General features: G+C 37.3%; 1 protein-coding gene across 1 annotated transcript in view; it reads right to left on the reverse strand.

Annotated features, from left to right (window-relative positions):
- The window catches only part of LOC107557674 (AF4/FMR2 family member 2-like), a 233,432-nt gene that overhangs the window by 148,833 nt on the left and 60,361 nt on the right, over positions 1-24,238 (reverse strand). The window contains exon 3 of the mRNA XM_016241161.1: positions 10,324-11,172. Within this exon, the coding sequence (XP_016096647.1) occupies positions 10,324-11,172 (849 nt within the window). The remainder of the gene's footprint in view (positions 1-10,323; positions 11,173-24,238) is intronic.

Raw genomic sequence — 24,238 nt, forward strand, 5'->3', positions numbered from 1 at the left:
GCTCGGTTCGGCTCAATCTTCTGAGGACGCTAGCAGTGTGTACGGGCGGCTGAGTAGAACTTATTAACTAGCACTCACAGAGTGCAAGTTCCCCATCTGAGGAGGCTGCTGGCTCTCAGTGTAGTCACTAGTTTCGGGCCAAACGATATTTTCAAGGTCAAACTACAGGCGCTGAGGTGGAGCCAGTACATGTCATGGGACAGCACATCACATCATCTCTGCATTCAAATCACTGCATGCATGTCATATTTATTTGACTTTTTGCTAAATACATTCAACAGTTCATGTCACAGCTTTTAGAGGAGTGACAACTGGGTCATTTTTTAAAGTCAGTATTCAAGTTATAAGTCACTCGAAGCAGTGTGCTAGGGATTTCATCACAGATAAGAGTTATTTTATTTATTTATTTTTTTCACAGCCCTGAGTTAAAAATTATTGTTGTTATTATTATATGACAGCAAAAAAGATATGATAAAAAGACACCATTGTTCATGAAGTTGAAGTTATTAAATATAATATTTAGAATAAACAATTCTAGTTACTAATGTAATTAATAACTGTACATTACATTAAATTAGTACACTGTCAAATATTTTTTGAAGTTATTAGACTTAGATTATTGAAGTATGTTTAACAAGAAAATACTATTTCAGACTTCAAAATGTCATGTTAAATTCAATGTGTAACTTGCCATTTCTTTGTGATTAATTGTGAACTTATTTTTAGTAGGGTTTCATTTTTAACTTGATGCATTAATACAGAATGTGCAATCACAGGTGTGCATTTAACACTTTAGAATTGCTCATCTAATTTTATTTCAGAATCAGAGTTATTAAAAAATAAAGATTAAACAAATGATATTTACAAAAGTAACTGATTTTTATGCATGGTGAATAAAGAACTATCTTAACTTATATGATTATTAATAAAATGAAATTTATAGAAGTGACCACTTGTAGATGACAATATCATCATTGATTATTACCTATATTTTCTCCTTTTCCATATGTGTATCCTTTCATGCTTGCTGAAAGAGACTTCTGGAGCAAATCGTTTTATGTGTATTAGCCGCATTACTGACTATATCAGTGCCTTCACAGCAAAGAGTCACATTAATGAGCCCAAATTAATTTTGAAGCGATATTAAACAAAGGCTGATGAGAACAGCCCATCATGCATGACTGGGAAGAAAAGCAAGAGAGGAGAAAGAGAGAGAGACAAAGAGAAAGATTGAGAGAAGGCCGGGTCACCTAATTCTGAGATGAAACTAAGCGTTGTCAACTATGATCACTTCTCCCCAGGCCCACCTACAAATGAACTCCTGCCTTTGCTGAAACTACATCAATTCCTCTATGTACACGTGTTTCTTAACAATCTCCTCTAAGTACTTTTCTGTACCCATTTGAGTCATATTAGAAGTATTTAGCTCAGAGACAGCAGCGAGTGCAAAGAGCGCTTCTAGTGTCACACTGAGATGTTGAGGATCAGCATGTTTGGTCAGGCGTGATGGCAATGGTTCATGAATAAAGACATACACTGCTGAACAAACGCTCTGGAATTTTGAGAGACATATTGCTGAGCTGCTTTGAAAAATGTGTCATTTGCTTCTCATAACACAAGTCCTACTTGCAGCACATTAGCATCTGCTTTTATAAGTGTTTATCTGTTAATTAAAGACAAATTTATAGCACTCACTGGCATTGAAATACAGCCTGATCATAAAGCCATTAAGTAATTTTAATTCTGCTATAATGTCTATGTCATTAAATACTGAAAACTATTAAAAACTTCCCAAGTATTTTACTATGTTTTTAGCATAATTTGCCCAAACAGTGATTTGGTCAAATTAGCAAATCAAATCTGCAAATGTTCACCTATGCTCCAAAATTGTCTTGACTAGAAGTGGCTGATATATGCCGATGATCTGGCACCATAAATATCACCATTAGTCATTGAAAAATCTATATTAGTATCCACTAAAATTAGTGACAGAACAATATATTGAGCAGACAGTTTAATTGGATAATATTTGTGTGTTGGGTCAACTACAGCTTTATAAAATGCATGATGTTTTAAAAATGTGTATATTACAAAATGTAATGTGTTAAAATTAATACTGTTTATTTATATAAATATTATATACAGGGGTGCACATAAGTTTTTCAGCCTGGTTCTCATATGAAAATCTGGAAATTTGGTTTGGTCCTCACACTGCATATACTGTTACCCATTAAATATAACTATTAAAAAATAAAAATAAAAAAGACTGATAATAATATTGCACTTTATTTATTTCGTTTTAAAAAAAAAAATAAACTAAATAATAAAGTGTGATAATACTGTTATATTTTAAAATTAAAGGGAAGTATTAAGTACAAATACAATTACTTTATAGTAAACTTACAAATAAAATGTTAATATTTACTACTACTTTTTTAATTTTCATAATTTTCTAACTTAAAATCAGCAGGCTTTTATTTTGGCGGGTTGTCGGTGTACCGACGAAACATGCTATCTATCAGATTTTATCTTATACAGTACAGTTTGTCAATCTAAAATGGTGATTGTGCATTAACAGCTGTCAATCATGTCGGTATGCAAATGCGCTGTCAGAACTTATTTACCCAGCGCATTTTTTGTTTTGGTGAAAACATGCTGACCTGCGGACCACTTATGTGCACCCCTGTATATATATACACCCATCCACAACCCAGGCTCATTCTAAATACGTGCCTCTAAATACATTTCTGAAACACCATTATTATGTACCTTACTGCACGTTTCGCGGCAGTTTCAAAATGAAATGTCCAATGAGTGGCGCTAAAATACGGGTTCAATACGTTACCCTGGTACGTTTTTAACGTTGATATAAGCACGTATTGCTGTGTTTTTATTACGTTGCTTCAGGTACGTATTGCGGCGGTTCAGAATTCAAATATCCGGTGAGTGTTGCTAAAAGTTAATGATCTATTGTGTTGGAAATATGCCCTACACCAAACCCAACCCTAAACCTACCCGATAGTGTTAACAAATGCAAAACTGATATAAAAATGCATTTGTTGATGCAACCGTGCCATTTGAACTTCCTTATATGGAGGTTTGAACTGTTTTGTCGAAGCATAGTTTCGTAGGATTCATACCGGAGCTCTTCACTATTCAAGTGCAACTCCATACTGCGTGAGCTACCGAACAAACCTACTACATATGAAAACCCATACATATGAAGCTGGATATGTGATGCTAACATTCAAAAGTATCAGTTTTGAAATCTCGCAGCATGTTAAAATTGTTTTAAAACTGTGGACCTGTAAATCATACTTTGTGTGAAAAGGAATAAAAGTTCATGGAGTTTTACTGCCTCTAGTGTTCATTTCAACTGGAAACTGCAGCGATTTGTACGTATAAGTATGTTTTTTTCAGTTTTGTAGAGGCACGTATTTCGAATGAGCCTACGTTTGCCCATCCAGCCATTCTTTAAACTGCTTATCCTCTTTATGGTCGCTATCCATTTCAGCAAAAGGAACCACAGGCACCATGTTTAGTTATTTCAGACTTCTAAACTTGCACTGTGTGCAGGTTATCTTCTACAGCTAATCAAATCAGAGACTTGCATCCGTGTTTCCTCACCAGTGCACAGCTGAAAGATGGCTGTCTCTTCACTCGTCCTAGCTCATTAGCCTCTCTGGAGGAAAAGCACTGTGTTCGAGACTGGCGAGCGTAACTCTTAAACAAGCAAATATTCAAATGAGCCATATGAAATTTGATAAGTGGAACCAACATGGGTGTGCACGTTGTTGAAGAAGCTGAACAAGAGGAGAGGATTTGGAGTGTTTGATTGGAAGACTGTGATTGGATGTCCAAAAAGAGGCAGACGGGCATCAGTGCATAGTTTTTCAGCAGCGTTGGTTCTGGAAGTATTTTTCCATTCATTTTTACTATAGTTTTGTTATAGTATAGTTTTTTTTTCTTTCTTTTTTTCAAGCCAACCAGTTATGAAGTGAATCACAACATTAAACATTTTTATTTGAAGACATTTTTTTTGAAAATCATACAAAAAGACAAACGTACGAGACTGTGTACTTAACGGTTTTAATGAAGGAAAGAACTACAATCCAATGAAGCACTGCAAATGACATAATCAAATTAAAAACGATAGAGAAATATAAAACTATACATCTAAAATTGATGATTATGCCTATAGAAACCATACATTTCAAGTTAATTCCAAAATACAAATATATACGAGGGCTGTCCGGAAAGTTTCCAGCCATGTAATATGGAAAATAGAGACATTTATCAAAGAAGATACAAGACACAAGAAACATTGTAAAGTCCCCTTCAAAGGTGATTTTAGTTTTGGGAAAAGTCAGAAGTCACAGGGCACCAAATCTGGGCTGTAGAGGGGCCGAGTCACCTCACCCACCATTTGATGTTTCGCCAAAAAACTCGAGACGTGATGCATGGGCGGGCACATTGTCGTGATGAAGCTGTCAATCACCAGTTACCAATAGCTGCGGCCGTTTTCGTCATATTGCATTTCTCATCTCATATTTTTTTATAATACATGGCTAGATACTTTCCGGACAGCCCTTGTATACAAATATTTAAGTACTTTGACAGCATAGCAAGACTCCATTATGTTATTTGTGGTGCTTCATGGAAATGAGCTGAGCCGCAAGCCCTTTTGGTATGATTTGCTCACAGTGATTATCTGATGTTTCATTTTCTGTACTGCACCATGGGTAATGTAGTTTTTCACCACAAATTTAGCTGTTAAACTATTTTAAAAATAAGTTGAAATAATGCAAATGAATGGCAATTTATTTACAACCTCAGAACTCAGCGAATGTCTGTTTTTATTGGTTTATAAATTATCATTAAAAATGAATTTTGCCTATGGAGAAAATGAATGGAGGTTTTACTTGTGGACTGTTGCAATGTGACTGGAAGTGCAACTCCTGTGATTCTGGAGGACATGCTTGTTCAGACCAAATTTGATGTAATGTATATAATGTAACCTCTCAATTTATATATATATATATATATATATATACACCTGAGAAGAGATGATGCCAACCCCTCAGAGGACCTCAGATGATGCCAACCCTGAAACAACATAAACTAACAAAGTTTGCTACAGGTTTGATTGCAACATATAATTATTGCTGATAATAGTGTTCATCGTCTGTTTGATTACGTCATTAACTGAATTTTACTGTACATTTCTGCCATATGTACATCAATTTGACATAGTCACCACTGACAAGCTACTACTAAATATATTGTAGAAATTTATTTTCTTAAAGCTGCTTTGCAACAATTTGTATCGTGAAAAGCACTATACAAATAAACTTGATTTGAAAATTTAATTGAATATATAGAAACCCATACACACAAGCTAAGAATGCAGTACATACTTTACAAAACTATAAAGTCCATTTATATATATTTAGAGTGAGCTACCCATATGCATCTCACTTCAAACACATATCCCTGTCTCTAAAATATACATTTCAAGAAATATGTATGCAGATGATTGCACAGCCATTAATCATTATAGTGCAACACAGTGTGGTCTACATTACGGCTCCACACACACGATCCAGGACTAGATGAGTCAGTGTGGGTGAGGATGCTTTCTGGGGGGAAGTGGCATCTTGCTTTGTGAGTCTTGGCAGCCCGGTGTAATCAAATGTTCCTGGAAATGACTTCCTGTCCTGTGAGATGGAGCTGGGCTCCATTTGAGATAAAGACTTCTCTGGCTGTTACGGCAAACGCTGTTTTAATAACCCGGCCTGGCTGGGCAGAGCTCGAGCGACTGTCTTTGATAGATGCCATTGTGAGGCCGCTGAGGAACGCCACACTAAAAGCCCTCTTGCTGTCATTAATGGATGAACAGACCTTATGTGGTCCAATTAATTTTTGACACATTGAATCTTAATAAGTCAAATTAAATTTGGGGGAAACATTTGCTGCCAACTTGTCTTTGTAGACTGTAAATGGAAACATTTTTGTGATTTAGTTTTTTTTTATATATAACAATTATGCATGTGGAAAATATTAGCACTTTTTCAATGTTAAAATACATTCATTTATCCCAACTGCAGGCTAAGTAAGCCTTTTATAGTTTGATTCCCCAGAAAAGTGTAAACACTGTTGTGTTTCAAAACATTGCACTGTTTACTTGATCATCCTGACCCGGCAACACTGGCTCAACCAATGGTGTGAGTTTGGGGCGTGACTGTCTGTTTGATCAACCAATAGCAGTTGAGGAGTTCTGGAAACTTGCATGGAAACAGTTATTATACAATTTACTGAAACCTCACCTTTAATTTCAAAGGTTCACAAAAGTCAATGAGGATTTGGAATCTAAATGCTAATGTACAGAGCTACATTATCAACAGCTGAGATTTTGCTGTGATCTTACTGTGATCGTGCAATCACTGTGATCTGATCTGGGATCAACATGGCCCGAGGAAACACAGGGACCGCATTGATATGCAGCAGATGTCGGCTTCTCCATTATATCTGATCACAAAGAGCAATCAGAAGGGAGACTGCGGCTTGATGAGAACTCCTCTGCCAGACTCCCGGCCCAGACTCCAGCCCTCAACGCCATGACATCATTCACCTCTGCTGCCCACTGAGATTGCTTTCGGGTACCGCTATATATAGTCATAGAACAGACCAGGAATACTTTTGAACAGAAAATAATTATCTGTGTCACCCAGGCCAAAAAATACCACAGAGACCATTGGATATTACAAAATGAGTTGACATGACAGCTGGTATTATTATTTTAAAACTCCAAAGTGAATAACTGTGTGTAACTACACATCAAAATAATTACAGTAATATACTGTAATATACCACAAAATAAATGAACTTCGTCACTGTAATATCTTAAATGACATTGAAATAAAAAGAACAATCCAGCATTAGCATGCTCTCTCAGCATGTTTGAAGCATCATTTTATATAGCCCAGCATGCAGAGGGAGAATATCTTCACCGGTATTTTTGTCTTGTCAAATCTGCGCTTCAAGGAGCTAGTGATAAAGCTATTAGTCACATAAAGACTGTGTAATACCGGGTGCAATAACTGTTTTTAGATGGATCAATAGTCTTATCTGTCTGTCGATGTCTCATACACGGACCCCAAAAAAAGCAAGCTGCTTCACAGCAAGCAGCACAACGCTAGACACTAATCAATACACCAGGCGATAACAGAATGCTTCCAAAGCCATTTAGCACAGTCTTATAACTCTGCTGAGCGCTCAACCTGTCAAAATATTTTGTGGAGGGGTGGCACAAGGGAACACTTCATGCCTATCAAGGGGAACAAGTTTCTGCTTTTCAACCCAAAGGATGGCGGTTCTCTTTCAGCACTGCAGAGGTGTGAGCGGCAGTCTGAAGATAATACAATTAAGACACTTATAATGACAATTAACGTTGAGACGTTTAATTTATTTTAGTATACTGGCTAATGATTTGTTTCAATTAAATGGATAAAAATTCATGAAGTCTTGAATCGATATTTCATTATCTTTTTCTTTAATGCATGGCACTCCAATTGAAAAATTATTGAAACATGCTATTGACAATTAGCTTTGAAAAGCCTTATTCAGTTTAGCAAGTTTGGATGGTTTGTTGACTAAGAACTGATAAAAGCAAATTATTAATTGAGTCATTTGGGTCATCACATATTTTGCATATTGTTTTTTAGAGAAGTAAATATGATGTTGAATGCTGCTATTTGTATGAGTATAGTTTTGAATATGTGATATATTAACTCTCAAATGTTGCATTATCTTGGTTCCAACATGTCATCCTCTTCACAGTTTTGTTTTGCCTGAGTCATCACAAAGAACCATCTTCATATTTGTACGTGAGTCACACCATTACCACTGACAATATTTCCTGTTTAAAAAAAGCAACCAAAGAGCATTCTGTCAATTTTTGAGCACAATAAAATACCATCCACTCATCTGACAACAAAGAAAACCTATGAGGATATACAATCAGGAAAGGCTTTCACAGTTCAAAACCACAGCCAGAGCGAACCTGGATAAATAAGCCTGAAGAGCTGCGGAATAATAAGTAGCCAGCACAACAGAGTACAGGTGAATCCCACGAGAGCCGCTTCTACAGAATCCACTCCTTTTAACAAACTAAAGCCACGCAAGGCAGGGTGGAAAAAAAATCTAATCAATGTCCTTGAAGATGTTTTCTTTTCTCCCGAGAGCCATCTTGAAAGAGCGGCTCTGCACGCGCTCTCTTGCGTTCTGTTTCAATCCTACTAGCCCTGTTTTCGTAACTCTCTGCTTTTTCTCCATTTATTTATTTATTTTTTCTTTTGCATCTCTCTCTTTTTTTACTTTCAGGCAGTGACTCATCTGTCAGAAGGAGGGGTAGGGAAAGATGGCGTAGGCCCAGCTGGGGCCCACCCTACGGGGGGTCATCTCTCTCTGTGACTGCCCCTCTTTGCAATAACAATATCCATCTCCATTTTCCTGCAAGCTGACCAGTATGAGGGCACTCTCAGAGCAATTAAAATTCCCCAGGTTTCCACTCTTGCCACATGCTTAACTCTACTGCGCGGACGCACCATATGCTTCAAGATGGGTGATAGTGCAATTTGCAGCCCGATGGCCGTCGAGATCCTCAAAGAACAAAGAGGAAGAACAGCTGGTTGCCTCGCCATGGTTGGATAGCAGCGAGTCAACCTGTTCAATCATATGCCACTCTTATTCACCGCACCTTATCTTATTTGGTTTGTTTGTTTTATGTGGATTAAGCCCGTAAGAGCGATGGGAATTTCAACCTACTGCTCAAACAAGCTCAAGGCATCGATACAATGTTATTTTTCAAACCCTGCTGCTGGAAATACAGGAAAATTACCTCTCACAAGATACCACCTCAAAGTGAAGGAATTCATTAGTTGCTGCTGGGTTTTTATAGAGCCAAACATGAGCCTGAAGCATAATAACAGAACTATTAGCCCGCCACAATCTATTATCTTTAATCTAAGACCACCTATTGGCTAAATCCTAAATGATGGTATTCCCTGTCCTAAAGGGCCATGCTGAGCTTTCAACTGCTGCCATTTCTCTCTACGGAATGCCATGGGATTAAATCCTCCCGCTGGCAGCCATTCAGAGGAAGTGACAGCACTGGATAGCCTGTAAATGGCTTCAACGTGGCTCATGTACCACGACCTGAGAGAGGTCAACAGAACTCTACACTCTAAGTGTCAGCCTCACAGAAGGGATGAAATTAACATTGCCGGTGATAAAGCTCCCATGTCTTATCCTCCGGAGGGTTAATTCAGAACGTAGGGGGCCCCTCCATTGTGAAGAAATGTGTATGTGTCTACATGTTCAAGACATGGAGGGTCTTCTAATGTATTTTAGGAACATGACTCTTGAGATGCTACCCAGGGTAAAGGTGAACAAGTCATCTAATTGAAACAAGATCGTATCTAGTAGGCAACCTTTTACACGGACTAGGCACTGAGAAAATAATTATTTGATATCAAAATAAAAGCCATAAAAAGTAAAAAACACATTCACACCTCCTTTCTCTGTGAAGAACTATTGTATCCTAGAGAAACATATTACAGAAGGCCACTCAACATCTTTAGAAACAGTATTTACTGAACAAAAAAAAGTCTTACAAAAGCTACAAAAAATATTTATTTGGACATTCTCAACTATATTATTAATCAAGTTTGTCAATGACTTGTTGAATGACTTGTTTTCAGGGTAAGGCACTGTAGAATCTGTAGCATCATACGCCTCAATCTACAGCAACATTTAGTAACTTTTATTTAATGGTAAATCCATTTGGTTCATTGTAATTATGCATATATGCACAGATATTATAGCCCAAAATAAACCACAACAAAAAGGAATTAGGTTATAAACTTCAATTTTAGGCACAGACAGTGATGACAAATTCAATCATTCTTCAGCAACCTGAACACGGCAAATTGCTGAGGTCAGAATTTCCCTCCATTCAAAACAGTAAAGCTTTAAAGAGTGATCTTTAAACATGCTAACAAGAAGACTTCCTTGTAGAGCAGGTAGGTTCACAGGAAAGCCTGAGGTTCATTAACTGATTAATAATGAAGCACTCCATTATGTCAACCCCTCGTTTTGCCAGGTCTCAATGCAAAACAGACCTAGCCAGGGGAAAGTCAACAGAGCCAAGCCTATCTGCAAACTGTTCCTGTCCAACTACCGCTGCATCCAAATGAAAGCAAATGATTAAAACATCTGCAGGAAGCCTGCCCTTTGACTAAGACGATAAATAGTCACACTCACCTCTCCGGATTGTGGCAGTGTCAGCTTAGGAATTTTGCCCTTGGTCCCAGCTGTGCTGCTTTTGGTATCCAGCAGACCTCCAAATGGCACACTGTTGTACCCTTCCACCAGCTCCACAGGGGGTTTGAGCTCTGGGGAATCATTGGGGACCTGGTCTTGGCCGTCCATTGGCCTGACGTAGGCAGTGGGTTTCTGCTGCACAGCACTGCTGGGCTTGCAGTGGAGGCCTTGGGGGAATGTCGGCGTCAAGAGGCCGCTAGGGAGCAGGGATGTAGAGGCCATTGGCGAGTTCGAGCCATGGGAGCATAAGTCCTGCTCAGCGGGAGACTTTCCAAGGCCAAGCTCGGCTGTGGCTGGTCCTTTGCCAGACTGTGCCTGCTTCCTGTTGGAGTGTGACGAAGTTGTAGGTCCACCAGGATTGGGACTCGAGTCCTCTTGGTCCTGATCATGTCTACTAGAGGTCTGCTCATGACTGGAGTGCTTTCCCCGGCTGACCGGTTGAGCGGTCTGGGCACCACTTGAACAGTGACCCCCTCGGGACCAGTCTGAAGAGCGTGACTTTTTGCCTTGATGTCCATGTACAACGCTAGAGCCCGGCATGGTGTTGGCAGGGGGTGGGGGCATGGAGGTGCTGTGACTTCCAGGTTGGGAGGGAGCAGCTCGGCTCCGCTGAGCCTCAGGGAAAAAGCCTGGCTGGTCGGGTTTCTCCACTGGAGTCTGGGGAACAGAGTTCTTAGGAATGCCAACAAGGTGACTCTGGTTGGAATGGCTAGTAAGGAGCTCCTTCATTTCATCATAATTTCCAAGTGTGTTTTGGACCCGGTTAGCCAGGGCATCTCCTTTGTTAGTCTGAAAGAAAAAAAATTATAATGTTATATATGAAACCTCTGTATAATTAAATGCAGTAATTTTCCTAACAAAGGTCTTTTAAATGAACAGTTCACCCTAAAATTAACATACAAAAGCTGGTTTATATGACTTGTGCACTATATTTATAGTCTCCTCAAGTCAATGCAATAGCTTTGTGTGAAGAACAGACCAACATTTTAGATATTTACTCATAATATTCACCTCCACCATAACCCTAAATCAAATATAGTACATATGGAGAGGTAGGACTGAAACAACCTCAAACATCAGTGGTTCTCGAGTACCTTACAAACATATGTCAATTAATTGATTTAAGATTATCAATGAATAATTACAATGATTTCAGACGGTTACTCAAATAAAGGTATTGAAATATTTTAAAAGACATGGAAGTCATTTTAACCACTTTAATGGTGCTTATTTAGTCCTTTTTGGAGCTTAACCATGCAGTCAATATGAGCTGTTGAATGGCAAAGACACGGAAGTTTTTTACTTTTTATTTTATTTCATTTTTTCATTTCATACAAAAAATAACAGCATATGGGTTTGAAATTACATCAAGATGCGTAAATAATTATAGAAGATGCATTTTTTAGGTCAACTATCAATTTAATTTGAAGAATATTCAACTGTTTTGCAAATGTCAGTGGACTTTAATTTTCAGATAAAATATAAAAATAAAGATAAAACATTCCACAACACAACAAAAACTCATAATACCCAAAAGTAACACCCTAAGTCTGTGAGTGTGAATGCCATGTCAAGGAGTAATTTAGTGTGTTCACAGAACCCTTCTCAGGATGGACAGATCTAAAGAGTGCGTTTGTCAGTATAAAGAAACTGAGGATTTATCATGAGCTTTAGCTGACTAGACCATTAACATAGTTTTGAGATGCACGCCAACTCTCCATTTGATGTTAGTCAATATTTATGAAACCCAGCAACGTGTGATCACAGAAATGGCGAGACGCTGTATTTAGAATCTATTCAGAATTTTCTGTTTGTGTGCCATTTCTATCTGTGCCTGTGTGCTGATCTACATAAAATAATGTTTGCAAACATCTCCTAAATTTAGGGTGGGCAGACAGATACAGTAATCTCCTCTCCAGAAATGTCTGTCCAAATCTAGTCGTCTTTTGCTGACAACAAGAGTCAATTTTATAATAATCATTATCTTTTAGGTTGTGCAGCACATCATTAGTTGCACAGCGTTCTACAGAAGAGAAACATGCTATCCCCCCACCCCACTGATTATTTGCATAATAAGCATCATTCTTCTTAACACGCAGGCCTTTACTCTTGTATTCATCACTATATTTACATTTTCCTTTATTCAAAGGCTCCTACTAGCACCCTAATTCTAAAGAGTCTGAATCTAGAGGTACTCAATAAATAACTAAATGCATGTGTGTGCTTCTCTTGTACACTGATACAACTGAAGGCTACGTTAATCCCAGAAAGCAAGAGTAGAGGGATAAATCTATTAGCATTCTCCATTAATTTCACATGTAATTGCTACATTAATAACAGCACAGCTCTTCTAAAATGCAAATGCATCTGTTTTGGCTTTCAGCAACATAAACAGTCAATAAACAAATAATGTTAAATGATCCACAACCAGCATAGCGCATGAAAAGTTATTAAAGCAGTGATGGAATTATGCACTGGACGGTTAACATGCAACCTTACACACAACAGAGGATCTGATTCTAAATCTTCTCAGTCTGACATCAAGACTGACCTCTGACCTGCTAAAGCCTTAGCAGTAATGTCAGCAATAAAACCTTATTGACTATGTGGTTGTTATTCAGAGATTTATTATAATGACATTGTTGAATTATTTCTGGATTATTTTGAACTATCTATCTATCTATCTATCTATCTATCTATCTATCTATCTATCTATCTATCTATCTATCTATCTATCCATCCATCCATCCATCCATCCATCCATCCATCCATCCATCCATCCATCCATCCATCCATCCATCCATCCATCCATCCATCCATCCATCCATCCATCCATCCATCCATCCATCCATCCATCCATCCATCCATCCATCCATCCATCCATCCATCCATCCATCCATCCATCCATCCATCCATCCATCCATCCATCCATCCATCCATCCCAAGCCAGTAGCTTTTCATTTATATTAAATGATATATAATATATTTATATTCTCAGCATAGCCATAATTTAGTTTTTTTTTCAAAACAAAATGATTTTTCTTTTTTTTTTTTTTTTTAGAAAACATTGATGACATTAAAGAAAAAAGATTAAAACCAACTAAATTTGTATATATACACACATACATAGGGAAGAACTGCTAAACACAAATTAAAAAATTTAATTAATTACAATTTTGTATAGTTGTATAGAAATTAAATTGTGTCTAATTGTGTATAGTTGTATAGAGATTAAATTGTCCAATTGTCTAAAAAAATATATATATATATATATATATATATATATATATATATATATATATATATATATACTGTATATATATCTTTTTTCCACTTTATTTCTCTTTTTTAGTCATATACATTTTCGACTATTAATCCTTGTCATTTTATGGATACTTTTAAATTTTTCATACAATAAGCTTACAATAATTTTTTTTGAACACTTTACTTAAAGCATTTATGTATAATTAATTATAAAATACTTTTATAATGCATTATATAAATGCTTTAGATAAAGTGTTAACACAATTTCATACAATAATTTGAATCTGGGTCCATTGTCATTTTTTCCGTGGCCTCACCGTACAGATGACGTGAGTGCTGTTCCTGGGAAGCACTTGGATGGGAATGTGGACCGGTGGCTCTGCTCTAGTGTTTTTGGAGTGAAAGATCTGAAAGGGACACTCTTGAGTGAGAGGAGTGCGTGAACCTCCCAGACAAGGTGGTTCGGTCAATGTGAGGGAAAATCCATCTGGGGCTCACACAAAGAACTGTTGTGTGAGCGCGACTGCTTGACTGAAGCATGAGAATGCTGGACCGCAGCCAGACACGCATTCTACACAGCAGTTCCAGCTCGGGGGAAGGCGAGAAAGAGAGAAATGCTCTCATTTAAAGTGTTAATTGCTGACATTTTACATTCAAAGTTTCTTAAAATTATGAATAAGCCATTTATGAATGATTAATCGCGTACTTATGTTGGCGGTTACAGCTTTTACTAGCTAATTAATGTGTTCATTGGAATATATAAACACTTTAAAATGTCTAGAAGATTCAGGAGAGGTTTTAGGATTTACTACATAAAAATAAAGTTAAATAAACATTTTACTGCCTTGTTTTCTGCATACTGTAGGTGCATCATTATCTGTTCTCTGTAAAATAAATTTAAATGAATGAATGAATGAATGAATGAATGAAATGAATATCCTCCAGATCAACTTGTAAGAAGGAAAAAAAAGATCTTTAGAATATAGTTCCTCTTACTTTATTTTATTGTAATATTAGGAAATTATTAACACAAAAATATAAGTTCATATATCTCATTTTGAATTTCAATACAGACCTCTAGAACTGTTCTCTGAGCTATACTATTCCTACATACTAATCAAAGGCAGAGATCTGAATATCTGAATATCTGAACTCCAACCCAGCTAACAAAAAATATGTTCTAAGAGCATTCTGCTAGCGTTCCAATTAAGCTATAAAAAGAAGTCTAAATGCTGTGTTATTCTGACTTTTTGAAAACATTATTAAAGACCAGATAACTTTGAATGAACATTCCACTGACGTTACTGGAAGAATGTTCGTAACTCTGAGAGAACCTTGCCAAAGTTCTGAGAATGTTCCTGGTTAGCTGGGACCATTTCTCATCCAATTCAACCAAGACCAAAATGATCTGAGCTGCTTCGACACATTCACGTTATATCTCTATATCCATCCGTTATATCGACAATTGCCTCATCTGTGGCTATTTAATTTCTCTTAAAGGACCTCAGATGATGCCAACCCTGAAACAACTTACAGAACTACCACATTTTTCTATAAGTTTGATTGCATCATATAATAATTGCTGTTAATATTATTCATAGTCTGTTTTATTATGTCTTAAATTGATTTTTCCGTACTGCTGGTTCGTCTGATCAGAGGAGAACTGGCCCCCCGACTGAGCCTGGTTTCTCCCAAGGTTTTTTCTCCATTCTGTCACCGATGGAGTTTTGGTTCCTTGCCGCTGTCGCCTCTGGCTTGCTTAGTTAGGGACACTTCATTTCCGGTGATATCGTTGACATGATTGCAAAGATACTATTTAAACTGAGCTGGATGTTGACATCACTGAATTCAATGATGAACTGTCTTTAACTGAAAATTTGTGTTTACTATTGTCATTTTGCATTATTGACACTATTTTCCTAATTAATGCTGTTCAGTTGCTTTGACACAATCTGTATTGTTAAAAGCGCTATATAAATAAAGGTGACTTGACTTGACTTGACAAACTATTTTGAGAGAAAATTTGAGACAAAGTAGATACACAATAGAGCAACAGCCAACATACTCAAAAAAACACTGCTGACTTTGATGTAAACTCTCAAAGTTTCAAAAATAAAAAGTCACAAATGCTATCATTCCTGGATTCAAGTATTTTAGTATGCAATTAGGAGGTTCAGTGACATCATTCACTTTACATCAATCACATCAATGTGATTTTAAGCACTCGAAAATTCAAAGGGTTACACGAGACTTTGCAATGACCATTACTGAATTGCCCGGATGGAGCATCTTGGGGAAAAAAGGACAGCATTCTTCTTCCCCTTGTGGCTTTCTTTACTTCAAGACAAGGACAGATTATCTACTTAGACATACTTAAGTGCTCCAGTGTCACTTGCCTCTTTAAAACACTCCACAAAGTCTTGGTAATGACTAGTAAAGACTTATTATTATTTTTTTTTAATTGTGAAATGCAGTCCTAGTTGCAGAGCAAAATCAGGCCAAAATGAACATATGAACATATAGGCAAAACAGAGGACAGCATCATCAAGAGAAAAGTAGATACATTTCTTGATAGATTTACGTCCATGTCTGTGTGAATGTTTGTGTCCTAATTGTGTGTGTGCGTGTGTTTGCTTGTTTAGGTGGGACCAGCAGTGTAAAGGCAGTTTAATGGGGTCATATTAAAAAGAAACTGTGTGTTCTAGAAATTTGGGTACTTGGGCGCTACCACTCCGCACAGGCTATTCACACGCACAATGAGAGTCTTTGTGTTCTCTCTCAATTGCTGGCCCTTTCCAACTTCACCAGAGTATTCTCAGTATTTATGATGTTAACTAGAACCTCAATAAACAATCGGTTCAATCGGTTGTGAAAACGAATCAGATATGTTTAGGAGCAATTAATCGTCTTTAAGGCTGACATGCTCGATAGGAACATTAAATGACTGATGACGAGTATCTCATCATGCAGTAGATTTGCATTGGCTTGATTTGAGTTGGGAATTTCCACGTTTCCATCCAAGTTATGATCTGCGATTTCCATGGCATATGTTTAAGAGAACATAAACATCACTTCCAGCAAAACTGGAGTTAATTATAAATGGAGGTTGTAGACATTTGGGAAGCCACTGTTAAGTGTCATAAATTACATGTGGTTTACAGGATGCAGACAAAAATCTCTAATGAACTTGCAGTTTGCTATAGAATGACAATATTCAGTCAGATGACTGGTTCTTTGATTTGAGCTGCTTTTTTTTTGATAGCAAATAAAAACAACCTCAAATTTTCAACTTATGCGTTTTCATGCACATTTTAGAAATTTTATTCACACTTTTGTAGATTTTATTCACACTTTTGACCAGAATGGTTATATGATTTCTTAACATACGCATTAAAATATTTAGATGGAAATACAGCTATTGACTCAACAAATGATGTGAGTTTGGGGTGAATCACTGGCAGACCAGATGAGGGAGTGTCTGGAAAACCTGTTTGAAGACCTGTTGAAAAGTCATTAGTGGTAGTATTATTAATGATGCTCTGATTTTACACTCAACTATAATCTCAATGTAATCTCTAAGTAGTGTTTCATTCCAGAATGATTCAGAAACAGTTGAGTAATGATTCAGTGAATGAATCATAAAGAGGGTTGCTGAATTTGGAACCACATACTAACATAAAGGTATTTCAAATTTAGAGTAGTGCCATGTGAAACATGCCTTATGGGTAAAGTTACACACAATACAACTTGCATTAAGAGAGCTTTGACGACCGGAACTAACGTGTATAGTTACTTATAGTTGTCTCTGCATATTACACTGGTATGGGAAAAAGTACTGTATCTAACAAACTGTAGTTTAACTACTTTAAATTAGACTTTAATCTGTTGTTTGACATGATGCACAAGAGAGAGAGAGTGTGTGTGTGTGTGTGTGTGCGCGTATTTTTGTGACAAATGAGGACATAAATGTGTATAATGACAAAGGTATAACATAGGTATTACAAGGAGAAGGTGACTTTTCAGGACATTACCCCATGTCCCCACTTTTCAAAAAAACAAACCTGTGTGTGTGTGTGTCTCTGTGTGTGTGCTGTCTATCCTTGACAAGACATTGGCAGTGTTTACAAAAGGGCCTTGTCTTCATCTGCTGCGAGCACTCAGGGATTTTGTCCCCTGGCAGGAAAACCAACAACTGTGATGGTAATGAAGGTGGCAATACCTCCAGATCTCAGTCAAACAGTATCGAAACCTCAACAGCACTCAAACACTAAAACCACACAGCACACGTTTCTTACTCTGAAGGACGGTACTGTCAGGAAAACGTCTTTGCAATAATTCAATATTTATTTGCCAGTATATGTATCCTGTCTGGATCACACAAAGACAGGGACAGCAAACAGCAGTGGTCTACAGAGCCATTAATGCTTCGGATGAAGAATCGATGCTGAGTCAAAAGAGAAAACTCAGACTACACATCATTTAAAATCAATAGAAGATTGGTTACAGAGGAAAGGAGAAAAAGAAAGAATGTGCATGGTGAAATTCCATCAGGAAATTACTTTCAACTCTTCTGACAAGAAACCGCTCCAGAAATAACTTGGAGGCAATTGAAAATTAAACCTGGACCTACTTAGCTGTTCTCGTTCATTTGTGCAAAAAAAAAAAAAAAAAAAGTCTCAGTACACATGTATTTTTGCATGAGAATACATATGTTGTGCAAAAAGTATGACATTTTTAGTGAATGAGGTCAAATGTCTGTCTTCATAATATAATACTCCGACTCTGAAACAACCTTCCTTTCTGGCTGATGTCACCAGTCACATTTATCGTTGCTCGGCAGAATTTCGGGCAAAATCCAGTCATTTCAATAGGAATCTGTGCAATTTGGAGTTTCACATAAGGGCGAATAAAGTTCTTCACACAGATTTAGCTTGTGTTCAAGTTGGCCAAAGCCACTTGGTTTAAAACTGACTTTATAAATCGCCACACAATTTTACAATTGACAACATACGTTTTTTGCCAACGAAATTTCGCAGAAACTTTGCTAATGTGGTTTTATTTTTCAACCCTACAACCATCTGTTATATAAAAACTACTTTTCATCATCTAATCAATTCCTGATGGATAAAATCAAGGATGCAAGTTCTGTTTGACATTGGCTTCAATGTCTATAAAGGTTGTTGCATGCTCTATTATGAACATAACATACAAGCATTAGAGCAGACATAATTGATGATGACAAAGTTCATTGTGTTTTTGTTCTGCATTCATTCATCAATTAGGAACAGAAAATATGAAATTATCAATGAATGAGGCCCAATGCATGCCTTCATAATATAATGCATTGACTCTGAAACAGCTTTACCTTCTGGCTAATGTCACCAAGGTCACATTTACCATCGCTCTGCAAAATTCCATTGGCGGAATCCATTCATTTTAATATGAATCGACATAATTTTTGAGTTCTGCATGAGGTCGAAAAAGTTCCTTGGGCAGATTTGACTTGTGTTCAAGTTGGTCCAGCAAATTCAGTGTATTGATCAACAGAACACTCCTTGGCTTAAAAGTGACTTCTGTGTGAGCTGTTTCATACATCACTATACTATTTACCTTTTTCTCACAAAATGTCCTTACTATTAAAATCACTAATGTGATTTTATTTTTCAACCATCGGATACACTGAGACCACTTTTCATTATCCAACCAACTCCTGATGGATGGATAAAAACAAGCTCTGCCCTACATTTTTTTTTTTTGGTGAATTTTGAATTTCCATTTTCATTCAGAAATGCCTCACATTATAGAACTAAAATTGGTTGCAAGTTCTGTTTGACGCTGACTTTAACATCTTTAAAGTTTGTTGCATCCCTTAATATCAATCATCCACAAGAACACAAGTGTTAAAGGCAGACATACTTGATGATGACGAAGTTCAATGTGTTTTTGTACCTAATTAGGAACAGGAAAAAACAATGTCGCCAAGTGAACCTGGTGGCAAAAACAAGGCAGCCATAACAACAATTCCCAGAGAGTCGAGCTAAATACACACTCGAGCACAACATCTTCAAATCACTCATGAGACCGAACATTCGATTGATTTTATTCAATTCAGACATACTAACCTTTCAACGCAATGCAGATCTAACCATAAAAACAACCTGGTAGGTAAAAGCAACACAGAAACACGGCATTGTGCAAACATGCACAGGTAAATGTCTATTCGCCCATTTAGTGCATTTGACTCAGCAAGTTGCTTGTGGTAGAGGGTAATTTAGGAATATTTGCCTTGGGGCAAAAAAAAGAAGAAGAGAAAAGTTTCTCTGTGACTGGGATGGCAGAAAACTCTTGGAGCCCCTCCAGATTTCTGACCTTGGCTGGCTGTAAGCTTTTAAAAACAGCCTTGCACGGAAAAAGCATGTCCAACAGGAGCAAAAGGCAATGAAGGGACACTAGGGGGAAGGTTGAAGCACCAGGGGGTGTCGGGGGCATTCAAGCTACGGCGCTAGTACCACTGGAACTGCTTTGAAGGTGCAAAGCGATCTGGGAACCAGTAAATTAGTCCCAAATAGCTGTTAACGGCACAGTTCCATTAAACAAGATTTAGGGGGATTAGCTAATAGCAGCCTTAGATGAGTGGTCGGGGGGAGGAGGGCAGCAAAGAGGGGTTGGCGAGGGAATAAAAAACGAAGTGCTCATGTCCTAGCTTTCAAGAGGAAGGTTCGTATTGACTTACGTCATGGAGGAAGTCATGTGGCTGTTAAATATTTAGCGCAATTACAGCTATTAACAGTTTTGTAGGGAAATGTTTAAAGATGCAGTATTTAATATTGACAACTAGTGGTTGAAATGAGTACTGCAGTCCAAATTCAAAATGTTGTTTATCCCACCCTTTCCTCCTCAGACTCGACGCTCACATGGGTTGCCAGATTGAGTGCACGCAACAGGAACAAGCGCAATTGACAATGGAAGGCGACGAGCCTTACACTGTTGATTTATCTGGGTTTTAATATTCCTCTGGTCATAAAGATTTTTAGATGGATGACAAGACTTTTTAGGTCGGGTAGAATCTGCGATCACTGACCCAGTTCATTTGCTGACTTCCATGACTGCAATATGCTTTCTGCCAACTGGCAACCCGGGGAGTCGAAATACTATTGGGTAAATTGGCAATAGTTGGAATCACACAGACCAAAACAAAAACAGACATTCCGACACGGAACTCATTTCAAAGTAGAATAACTGACTGTAGCATTGTTTTTCATAGAAACAAGTATGTGAACTTAGCATTTTTCCTAATTATACGCAAAAATATTATGATATTTTCATGCTTTAGCACAATCAAAAAAAATAAAAAATACATTTTGAGGGCATACTCATATTTACGTAGCACTTTTCTTGTTAATCTTTCAAAGGTGGTAAGATGCTCTCACAGAGCTCCTGTCTGGATCTTTCATTGTGCTCCGACTCAGTGGCCGCTTTTGAGCTCCAAATCCCATCTCACATTTGACAGGACACAGTGTGGCTCACTGAATGGAGTCAGGTTCAAAGCACAACACATCATTCAGGAGTGTGATGCAACTGCACAGCTGCAGCGAGGAATGCTGGGACAGCAGATTCCTGTGGGCCAGGAACAATTACATTCTCTATGCAAACTCACTCAGAAATGGTTTGAGCCTCCATTTGTCAAGTGCACATTTTTCCCCCAGTACAGTGTTCATGTACAGTGCCTCCAAAATTTTGAATAAATGTGCCTTAATTAAATATGTATGAATTTAATTGAATTAAAATTAATTCAAAATTATTTCCCTTTTCTGAGCCTTTTTATAATTTTTTTTCAAAAAGACTATTAGCAAACTGGAGTCAAGGTGATTTATTATCATTTTAATTTACTGTGTGTTCCAAATTAATACAATTCTCATTATATTCTATTTAGAATCAAATATTTTTTTATCCATTTTCTCCAACTAAACATACATTAAATGAATACATAACAACGTTGTTATTGTTAAAACATTAAAATAATTAAAAATATTCAGTTAAATTTCATTAACTGAAAAAAAATTTAAAAACATTTAGCAAAAAAAAAATAGAAATGGTGCCTTGTCAACTAACAGAAGAAAAAATAATTTAAAGTTAAAGTACTAAAATTACTAGAACTAAAACTGAAATAAAACTTGAAGTATAAACAATAAAAGTAAAAACTAATAAAAATGACAAAAGCAAATAACACAATTACTAAAATGTACACTCAAATTAAATTTAAACCAGAAAATATTAATAAACATAATATTAGTATATAAATAATACTATAATAACATACAATCTGTATGTGCATCTGTATACACAAACAAGTTATATATTCAATTATTAACAAGTTTTAAAAAAATGCTTATTAATATAGACATGAGAACACTTCCAGTAAGTTAACACAGAGAGCAACTGATGCTCACTGTTTATGGTGCATTCTGGGAATTTCTAGGAAATTAACATTTCAGTGCACTGGACAGCTCTAGAAATGCCTTACTACTTGTCCAGTGTACTAGTGAACTGAGACAATGGGGGAATTCAGTAGGAATGAATTGTGCCTATTGATTGTGCTGTTAATTTGCATGTGCTGTCTGTGTAGTTTTTGTGCCCGATTCACTAAAGGAATTACACAAATCAGGTAATGGCGAACACGCGCCCACAAAATTAGTGCCGAATGCAATTTTCACGGCACAATTCCCCATCTTGCAGTGCTAGATTATGAAGGATGCAGCAGAGCACACAATCCAACACACTTGGTCTGTACAGCACCACTGCGACCGCCTGAATAAGCTCTTTATAATGCTGAAAGTGTGCACACTACATCTGGATATATGCCTGTTTATAATGCTTTTCTCCATAATTTGATGAATAACTGCCAAGACTAATAAACAATTTAAACAAACATTTATTTTCAATGGAAGTCATTTGACCCCCTGCTTTCCTAATAATGCAATGCTAATTGCACCAAACAAATAGCACTGTGCTTTGTGAATAAATCTATAATAAGTCTAATTTACACAAAAAGAGGCGTGTTTGTGCTGACAAGAATTACAATGACTTACTCAAGACTCCTGGTGGGTTCTCAAGGCTCATTTGCGAGGTTTTTGCACTGCAGTGACGCAAACAAGTGGTCTTGGTTTGATTTGAGTTTTCTTCTCTAAAGTCTTCAATACTTTAAATGTGTCTCAATTGTCCAAAAACCTTTTGGCGCCACTGTAGTTTCTTGTACAAATAACAAAAAGATTACATAATAGAGACATTGGAATTATGACTGATGGCTTTTATGAAGTTTTTCTACTTGTGCGATTGTAGATTGTTGGAGATTTAGTCTCGGCACCCTGTAAAGCTGCTTTGAGACCATTTTCATTATTACAAATGCTATATAAATAAAGCAAAAGAAACAACACATGTACCCTTTACCTAATGTCACCCTGTAAGTATTTCAGAGACCAATGATATTCACATTAAAACCCTGAGCAAAACCTCCGCTCACAGCTTCGGCTTGACGTCAGCAGCGACCCAATTTTAGCTTTATATATGTGAGGCTGAAGTTTTTTTAGTGGAGAGCTCTGGTGTTGAGGCAACTAATTTCAGAGGCTAAGAGGAAGAGGTTTGGACCAGATGAAGATAAATGGCATATGTAGAGTTGATTAGAGAAAGATAGAGAGAGGGAATGCAGATATGAAGTTAAGGAGAAAAAATAATAATCGCGAAACCAAAAGGAGGGGGAGAGAGTGTGCCTTGTCTTAGGAGAACTGTAATTAGCCCTCAAAAAAAGAAGGCAGCACTACATCTTTCTGCTGCTCTGTGGGAAGCAACAGACAAACTCCAGGCCCTTCTTCTACAAAAAGGCATTCCTTGCTTCAAAGCTCCAGTTTACAGACACGCCATCATGTTTGAACACCATTTATGAGGGAATTAGCTCTTCTAGTAAATTAAACTTGGATGTTCCCGATGGTAAATCGAGCTCATAAATCATTTTTCATATCTGCATCAATTATCACAGATCCTTTGACAGAACTAAAATGCACAAGCTGACATATGCTTTATTCTTCAGTATGCTGACTATTCATCTCAACCGAGCTAAAACAACCCTCAATCACAGCTTTTGCATGGAAAATATCGCAGTCGTTTAACTGCCAAACTCTAAGCGACGCTGTCACTCAAACCAGAAGAAATCTTCAAGCCACGCTCAAGTGAAAACTTGCTATTACAAGAATGAAAATCCCTGTCCTGGATCAGAACTAAAGATGTAAAATGTTGTCATAATCTGTCACAACTCATCCCGTCATAATTGTTTACATGGCAGTATCGCGGAAACGACACAGATTGAACAATTAAGGCATGAGTAAGTGGTGAGTGACGGTAAGATCACCCTCATCCAGGCTTTCCAGTTCCATGACGCCAAAGGCAGTTCTTCACCTACTGACTGAATGCAGAGACACAAGGGGAAATTGATCCTGCTCTCTGGCTCCTCAGGACCTCGGGACTGCCGTAATGACGGTCCTTCACTCTCACCGAGATGGTCTGTCTCAGCCCTTGCTAACAATTGGCTAAGGAAACA

This window comes from Sinocyclocheilus grahami, unplaced genomic scaffold, assembly GCF_001515645.1.
Source record: "Sinocyclocheilus grahami isolate Dianchi unplaced genomic scaffold, SAMN03320097.WGS_v1.1 scaffold614.1, whole genome shotgun sequence".
In the NCBI taxonomy this organism is placed as follows: domain Eukaryota; kingdom Metazoa; phylum Chordata; class Actinopteri; order Cypriniformes; family Cyprinidae; genus Sinocyclocheilus; species Sinocyclocheilus grahami.